This window comes from Solea solea, chromosome 18, assembly GCF_958295425.1.
Source record: "Solea solea chromosome 18, fSolSol10.1, whole genome shotgun sequence".
In the NCBI taxonomy this organism is placed as follows: domain Eukaryota; kingdom Metazoa; phylum Chordata; class Actinopteri; order Pleuronectiformes; family Soleidae; genus Solea; species Solea solea.
The window spans coordinates 2942183-2951411 of record NC_081151.1 but is presented as its reverse complement, the minus strand read 5'-3'; the positions used below and the strand labels follow the sequence as shown (position 1 = coordinate 2951411).

Below are 9229 nucleotides of genomic sequence, written 5' to 3'. Positions count from 1 at the left end.
ATGGACTGATCGGACAAGGTAATGGCTTATTTCCCTCTAGCACCCAGCAGCAGCGCAGTATCCATGAGCCACACATAGCACTTCAGCCACTTTGGCATCCTTCCTGGACTTACAGAGACTGAATCCACTGCCACTTGCTCAGGCAGTGGTGATCCACAGTGGCTGCTTTGACTCTATCTCAGCGTAGAGCGACTCGTACTCGTCTCATTTCTCCTGAACCATCGCCTCTGCTTTATTTCTTTTTTCCCCCTGTTTGTTTGTTTCAAAAACAGCCGGATTGTCCGAAAAGCTGGTGCAGCAACTTTTCCCTGCATATTTCCCCCCCCTCACCAGAATATGTCGTTGACCAACACAAAGACGGGCTTTTCTGTAAAGGACATTTTGGACCTTCCTGACACAAATGACGAAGACGGATCTATCACCGGAGCGGAGGAGGACACGGAGGGTTCGGAGACCACGTCCACGACAAAAACCACTGGAGTTTTGGTGCAAAGTCCTCTGGAAAACGTTCAGAATCTGCCTTTAAAGAACCCCTTTTATGACAGCAGTGACAATCCTTACACGCGATGGCTTGCTACCACGGACAGCATTCAATATTCATGTAAGTATATTGTCACACAATCCTGGCTGCAGTCGCCGATGATGACTTGAGTGCTATTTTCATGTTATATGCGCTTACATTAGGCCATAATGGATGTTCTTGCAGCTTCCTATATTCCACATTAACGATGCATTTGACTGCATCGTCTTTCCGCTGCTGCTGCTGCTGCTCTGTGCACGAGCTCGGTGTCTTAACAGCCCAGCAAATGCATGCAATGTTTAGGCTCAGCTCGATGTGAGAATTTGATCACGTTGGTTGGAAAAAAAAGCGAAAGGAGTTATAGTCAGAGAGAGCAACAGCAGTGTGTGTGTGTGTGTGTGTGTGTGTGTGTGTGTGTGTGTGTGTGTGTGTGTGTGTGAAATGTAGGACTGCATTCTGTGGGGATTTACGCGCAGACAATGAATCTTTTAATGCTTCACTGACTCGAGCTGCATGTGGAAATCTGGGCTAAACAATTATTTTCTTGGGCTTTTTTTTCATATGAAAACGCACAAAAAGTGTTCCAAAACAGCCAAAAAGGCCTTTTTATTTTATTATTCAGCCACGCTTTATATTATTTCTTATAAAAATGTTGTAAAATCGTTATGTAATCCAGTTTTTAATCGATTCATTTCCGATGCATGTAAACTTTTTTTTAAATGTGTGCTTGTGTTTGTGTTGTAATAATAATAATAATAATAATAATAATAATAAATGTCCCCTGAGAACTTAACAACATAACATTTTGACAGTGTTTCTCCCGTTTCTTGCCGCAGTGCACGGCCTCTCCGCCAGCTCTCAGGACTCGGCCAAGTCCCCGGAGCCGTCCGCAGACGACGAATCGCCGGACAACGACAAGGAGACTTCCAGCAGCGGCGGCAGCGACTCCGGCAAGAAGCGGAAAAGGAGGGTGTTGTTTTCCAAGGCGCAGACCTACGAGCTGGAGCGCCGCTTCAGGCAGCAGAGGTACCTGTCCGCTCCGGAGAGGGAGCACCTGGCCAGTCTGATCCGCCTCACCCCGACCCAGGTGAAGATCTGGTTCCAGAACCACCGGTATAAGATGAAGAGAGCCCGGGCCGAGAAAGGTATGGAAGTGACCCACCTCCCTTCTCCCAGGCGGGTGGCCGTGCCCGTCTTAGTCAGGGATGGAAAGCCTTGTCACACTCTTAAAGCTCAGGACTTGGCGGCCACTTTTCAGGCCGGGATCCCCTTCTCTGCTTACAGTGCCCAGTCACTCCAACACATGCAGTATAACGCGCAGTACAGCGCCGCGGCCACGCCACAGTTCCCCACAGCACATCACTTGGTGCAAACGCAACAGTGGACTTGGTGAGAGAAATGATAGAGACTTGGCTTATGGAGGCACGATAGGGAGTTTCACCACAGAGCAAAGAGAGCGAGAGAGAGAGAGAAAAAAGAAAATAAAACACACAAAAAAACAAAAGACTTTTCATTTTTGCAGCTTGACTCATATATATATACTACCATTTTTATTCGGGGCTCATGTGTGCGCCGTGTTTACATGTTTTCGTTAAGAGAACTGGGTCCAAACCTCTCCCTTATAGATTTTATTCAGAATGTCAATGCTCTTCTTGTGAATTATTTTTTTCCTTTTTGTAAAGTATGTTGTGTGTTGGTTGTAGAGATGTTTTCCTCTTATTTTTCTCCCCCCCCCCCCCCCTTTTGTCCCTTCGTGTTATTATCAGCACGTACGAACCACTTTATAATTATAGAAATTTAAATTTCTTGCTTCTTTTATGGACCGAAAAAATATTTATGGCCATGAATAAACACTGGCAACTTTTCAGCTATTTTTTCCTTTGGTTTTTATTTCCTGTAAATTTCCTGTGGCAAATGTTGGCAATCTAGAGAACTTTTGGGGGGCGTAAAGCTGAACATCGGCCCATATATAAATATATATATATACATATATATTTCCAAATTTACAAGAATTAAAAAAACAAAAAAACAAGGGAGTGATTTGACTGCCGTTTTAAATTACACATGTAAATAACAGTGTAGCCTCGCAGTGATGGCTAAATATCCTTATTTTTTTTTGGATAAGGACTTTTTTTTAATAAAATGCTGTGTTTCTGAAACGAGCTTTGGTTTATATAAGTGTCATTTATGACTGAAAAGACATCGCTGAGCGCTATAATGAAATGCGCACATCCAAAACACTATATTAGGGCAGAGAATGGAGCTGGACTATGGGAATAAATCTCCAGCGCACTTCAGCCTTTTCTCCTATTTAGTCAAATTAATCCGGGGAATATTTTTTTTCTAAACTCTGAACACCTCAATAATAAAGAGGCTAAAGTCACTTGTGAAAACGAGGCTAAAATCCACTTACTTAATATAAGAGGGCTTCTCCACATAAGAAGCTGTTGAGTCAAAAGCTCTCCTTTTTGTCAGTTTCCCCCAAACCACTCCCGGCACTGGGTGCAAAGTGGAAAAGGGGGAGAGAAAAAAAAACCTGCAGTTGCAATAAATGTTTTGTTATCTTGTTCCGCGCTTAACTGCAAATAGAGCAGGAATAATCGATGGCTCGCGAGCCTTCTTTGTTTAACCACGGCCTGTGAAAACTACGCAGTGGCTTTAACCTAATAAAGACATTTTATATATGATTTAAATAACGCGTCAGCAGCGATTCCCTATTGTTGAATTATATTTCATCATATTAGACAAAGCAAAAAAAAAAAAAAAAAGCAGCACAAGTGGCTCCCCAGTGACTCGCACTGCAGATTATCTGACTCCAGTCAATATCTTGGGTAAATATGATAACCAGGTAGAGAAATCTATGCAGCGTGTTTGTCCCGGGACAAAAAAATCTCACAACAGATGTCAGCGTCGCCCCTATCATCACTGAACAAACAGCTAAATTGGGCAGATTTGCTAATTATTTACCGAATTGAGTCTCAAGGGGCTACTGCTTTTGTGGGCGACACAGACTCAATTTGTCCCTGACAGACAGGTTTTGTGTTCCACCGCTGGTTGGAGCTTGTAAGGTCAAATAAATCAGCGACGTGGTCATATCGGGCTTTTTTTTTTAACTTTTATTTATAACTCTATAAAGAAGGGAAGGATAAAACTGGTATTATGGGAAAGTGACGTGAGGAGGAATATGATATGATCCGCAGTGCGCGCTGTTAAAATTGTGATTATTAGCAGTGATACAAACTATTTATAATCTGTGTGATTGGAGTTTAATCAACTCTGCTTTATGTTTTCAATCGTTAAAAAAATAGGGCAACAAAATAATCTTTAAGCAGAACAGTGGTCAGGATATTTACCCTGAGATTTTTGTGCCACTCTCACGGGGGGCGGTTCTCAGACTCTATCATTGCATAATACAGTACACAACACGGAGACAAACGCCCATGCAGGCCTGCCTGGTGCTGCAGGATGTCAGGGGCGTGCATGGTAACGAGCAGCAGGCAGGGCTGAGGATGCAAACAGTGCAGATAGAGAGACTGACAGAGTTTCTCGGTGCTGTTCAGAGTCAGGGAGACGCATCCTTGGTCTTTTTGTCCCGCCTGTCACTTGGTGCCATTGTGATCTTTGCTGCACACGTTGTATCCCATATGGGCAGCTGCAGCTCGGACGAGGAGAAAGAGGATCTCTCACAAACCCCCAATTTGTATCAAGCGTTCAAATAAAGCATTGTTGTCTCTGAAAGAAAAACGAATTAAAAATTCGTGCTATATCTATTCGGGCCAAAAAAAGAAGCCCCATTCACAGATAACAGGGAGTCCTTCTTCCTTGATAGAGCTATGCCAACAACAGCCCTCTCATTGCTCTTCTCCCTCCATCCCACCATTCTCCAAAGTCAAAGGCTGATTATTGTCTCTCTCCAAAAAAAGTGGATGGTCACAGAGCGAAAAAGTATTTTTAATTCCAGACAGTGTTCTTCCTTGTTTGCTTTGGGTCCCTGGAAAGCGCAGGCCCAGCATTTTTCCCTTCTAAAATAGATGCATGGAAAATATTTGACACGATTCTTCCTCAGTTAGGATTTTTTTTTACCACTTCAGGTGTAAAAAGAAATTAATTACTTGACACCACTTAAATGGATTTTACGCACTGAAAAGACACTGCAGCCAAGTGTGATCATGCTTTCCATGGACATCACATACCTATAGTTCCATAGTTGGAGGTCAATTTATTTTAAAGCAGATGTTTGTTTTTATTTATTTGTTAAATTTATTTTGAGGAGATCGTGTTTTTTGGGGAACAAAAAAAAACTGAGTGTGGAGGCAAGTGTTTAGTGGAAATGCGTAAATATGCACAGCCACTGGAAACACAGTGGATTTACGCGTGAGAAATAAAAGCTGCAACGCTGGAGTTTTTTAAAAAAAAAAAGGACTGGCTGTGTGAAGGCATCTGCAGTAAACTTTCACGGTGCACAGTTTTCTCTTCGCACTCCCGTTTTGTCATTAACGTAGCAGAAAATTACACTGTACCTCTCCACCGGCTCAGCAACAGGGTCAGATTTATCGGAAATTGCTTTTGGCTGCTTGAAGGGATAAAGCAGTGCGACATTAAAGCAAAAGCATCTTGGCATGCAGCATAGTTCAACCTGCGTGGATAACGATATTATATACCTTGGAATACAATACTTGAGGAAATGTGCACTTGGGACACCATGGATCTTCGTCATCCTGCCCATTTGAACCTCGACATGAATCATTTTTTTGTCCTCTATCATGCACATCGCGAAAATAAACGAGGATTTCAGAGCCATAATAGGCGGCGCGTTTCATTTAAAAGGAAGCTATCGGGCTTTTATTGCCTTAAAGGAGATCCAGATTAGATTCGCCACAGTGCCGATATTAAATGGGAGAGGAGAGAGTGATGGAGGGATGGAGAGGGAGGGAGAGGTAGTAATAGTGGCGGCGAGCTGCCACTAGATGGAAGCAGAGGTCTGCGGATGGGCGTCATGCAGCGTTTTCCTCATGCAAATGTCCTGCAAACGTGTCCGTGTGTGGTTTCTCCTCCACCTCAAATGACCACGAGCGACCACACGCGTGTTTCCTCCTTAATGAACACACGCGGACACACACACCACAGCAAACTGTGTCTTTGAGCGCGCCACTGCTGTTTTATGATATTGTTATGGATCTTGAGAGCATATAATCACCATCGCACTTGAAAAAAAACAAGGAGAGTCCGCTGCAGCCAATTAAAACTGCCACTGTTTCTATTTCAAAGTTAGAGAGAGAGAGAGAGAGAGCGAGAGAGGGGGGAGAGAGAGACCACTGAGTGGCGCAATAGGACAGGGGGATAAATGTGGTGCACATTAATTCACTTCGGTGAGAGTGAACAATGGAGCTGAAGTGAGATTTTCCAGTGAAAGCCTTAACTCAGTCAGTGTCCTTCACAACAACAACAAACAACATGAGTTAAATGAAATGAAACATATGAAGTATCTGCATCTGCACGTGACCAAAGAGGAAGCTGCAACGAATGTGACAGCAAATGTCAGGAGTCACCAGGTCAGTTTCTCTTCATATATATTTATGTTTTTGAGAACATTTACTGGAAGCTCATCGTTGTTTCTTTTTGAAACCTGATTCGTGATTTATGCTTTTGTTTACATGACTATCACAGTCTTCCTTTCCTGGCAGCAAAGAGCCCGAACACCTCATCATCTCCTCAAGCACAGAGAAGAAGTACATGCGAGGGAGGGAGCTGCCTGCAAAATGGGTCAAATGACTTCAAAATGAAAAAAAAAAAAAAAAAAAAAGGACTGCCATGTCTGTGCACCTGCTCAGTGCAGCACCAGTGCGCCTGTACCCGTAGGGGGCCTCATTGGGTCAGAAAGATGCTCCAGCAGGGGTTGGAGGAGGGGGAGGCTGAATATGATGGAGGGGGGGGGGGGGCATTGGAGTTACAAATAATAGCAGAAATGCATATTACTGCAGTAAAACTCATATATCCAAATGGTAATAAGGTGTTAGAGTTTGTACTGAAGATGTTTCAGATTAATTACCAACATGTTCTATGGGATCAGCAGTTTGTGTGTGTGTGTGTGTGTGTGTGAGAGAGTTTTAGTGGCACAGAGCTTCTGCAGAGTGCTGTTCAGAGAAGAACACACAAACACACCAGTGTCTGTGGCTCAGGCAAGGAAGAAGCAGAAGCGCTGCAGCCTCCTGACACTTTACTGTGAAGCTACTGAAGTAAAAACAACAACAACAACAACAACAAAGATCCCTTCAGCATAAACGAGCATCTCCAGGTTCCAGCTGTGCTCTCTTCATCATTGGATTTTTTTCTGTTCCTAATTGTAAATTGCATCTAATAATTAAAAAAAACCCATATGTGATAACAAGTAAAGTAATTTTTGGGGGGGTTAAAAATAGAAAATCTACACAGATCTCAGTGAAAAATAAGGACATAATATCATGTAAAAGCATTTCACCTGCTGCATTCTCTGCCTTGATTTGAATTGAATGTTACATTTATGGAATAAATGCTCCTAAATAAACCCTCATGCTGTCCCAGTGTGTTGATGCTCCCACACCTCTGTGTCTCCTCTCTTTCGGCAGCATCATTTCAACTGAAATATGCAGCTGAGTTAGACGATGTGCTCAGAAATGAAAGGAATTTGTTAAGTAGATGACTCAGGTCCAAATGTGACCATGAGAAATTGTTACTGGACGCTGGATATTTTATATCACAGGTGCTGTTTGACTTGTGTATGCTCGCAGATATCGACAAAATTGTGTAGAATTTACTCTGCAGTTATAGAAACTGACTGAGGTGCAGGACTCGTGCTTTTAGCTCCTTTTTCTCCCTCTATCAGCTGTGCACAATGGCAGAGGAGGAAATGTACAACCCATTTGTCTAAGTGTCCTTGTCTGGCATTTTCACAAACTTCACATTGTTGGAAGTGAAGGTTGTTGTTGTTTTTTTCTTCTCTTCTTTTGTTCGTCTGAATCTGTGTGTTTGGCTCTGACTCAACAATCTATTGTGCGATGAAATATTAAACAGAGGGTGAAGTGAGGAAGTGAACACTGACAGACATACGTGTGTCCTCAGGCGAGTCAGAACCTGCAGCAGTGTTGTGTTTATGGGAGACGCTGATGGTGCAACTCTTAAAGCTGTGGTATAGTTGTAGGTCTGAGTTTGAAGTAGTGCGGCTGACCAGCAGCCAGCGTGGAGTCACCTTTGTGAAGAAGAAGAAGACGAGAGCGCTTTAATTCATGTTAAGATTAGGGGAAACAGTTGAGTCTGCACAAACAGGATGATCTGGTAGACGGCTTTGTGTACCCATGGTATTTTACGCCAATCTGTCCACAAATTCTCTAAAAAAAAGCTTTGAATAAAGAGTTTATTTACACGTATCATGTGGGAACTTGTTATACATTTGTGGATTTCATCATTAAAACTCAAGAGTCAGTAATAAAAGGAATGCTTATTTATAGTATATGTGATGACCTGGGAGGTCAGCTAAGATTTTCAGCTTCCTGTTTACATTTGAAACAATCAGTTTGAATCCTAATAAATTAGGATTTAAAAAAAAACCCTGCTTTATACTTGGCCAAGTGCCTGCATCAAAACAGCTTTGGTTACACCATGATGATGTGAGGGAAAGTTTAAAAAGTGCTAAAAGAGTGCTTTGGTTTTAATTTGCAGCATCACACACACACACACACACACACACACACACAAACATTCTCTTTCTCATAGTTGAACATAAGCTGCATCTTTATTCAATAATCAATAATTCACAATAATCAATCTTGTGATTTTTTTCTACTTAAAATCAAAATTTACAGATACAGATGTCTAAAGTTATCGTTAAACAAAGATAAACAACAGTAAAAAAAATCCACAGACATTTTCACCTGCTTTTATTCAATATGATGTTTGAGCCAAGTTAGGTTTGATTAAAAACCAAAAAAAATCAATTTTAACAACCGCGTACATTTAAATTAAATGACACCAATCTCAAAAACAGCACTGATACACAAACCTGTGTTTTCAATGTCCAGAGAGATATTAATGCCATGTTTATGTTAATATGAACCATGTCAAGCTAAGAACAGTTTGCATCATTTTGTGAGATACACATTTTGCCAAAAACACAATTCCCATGGATTTAATTGAAAGACGTGATTAATGTACATGGAAGTTTTAATTTGAAGTGATTTTGCAGCAACATACAAAGCATTGTAATTAGCATTTAGAGCCAACGTAGCTTTTGTCTCTGACATCTATGGCTTCTTTTATTAAAAAGTTTTGCTGCCAATGTTGTGATATTCAAATTGCCATCTGGTCTCATATCCCTTTGTCTTCTCTTTCCCAATGTTCCACCTCAGGACTTGAATTGTCTTGTATAAAACCCACAATGCGCTGCAGTCAGGTGGACTGGATGGGAGCGAGCGCCGACAATCAGGTTCCCAGAGTTGAGTGTTTATGCCTTTCACTTAATGGATTGTCTCACCTTCTTCAGAGGATGAACATGAGGTGCTTGAAATGCCAGCACTGCCACTGGATCCTGGGCCTTTGAGGCTGCAGACGGTGCGGCCGTCATCTGTTTCAGACATGCTTCAATCAGCACGTGTCCTGATGAAAGAGCAACAATATGGCAGCCATGTGTTTTACCAATTCAAGTTGCCTAATTATCTTCCTGGTGAAAGTGGATGT

General features: G+C 42.1%; 1 protein-coding gene across 3 annotated transcripts in view; it reads left to right on the top strand.

Moving 5' to 3' along the window:
- nkx2.2a (NK2 homeobox 2a) overlaps positions 1-2254 on the top strand; it is a 7082-nt gene extending 4828 nt beyond the window's left edge. The window contains exons 1-3 of one of the 3 annotated variants that reach the window (XM_058615549.1): positions 1-18; positions 273-601; positions 1333-2254. The exon at positions 1-18 is cut by the window's left edge and continues 432 nt beyond it. In XM_058615549.1, the coding sequence (XP_058471532.1) occupies positions 337-601; positions 1333-1913 (846 nt within the window). In that variant the 5' untranslated portion in view covers positions 1-18; positions 273-336 and the 3' untranslated portion in view covers positions 1914-2254. The other 2 variants (XM_058615550.1, XM_058615551.1) reach the window with 2 other exon arrangements.
- The last annotated feature ends 6975 nt before the right edge of the window (positions 2255-9229 follow it).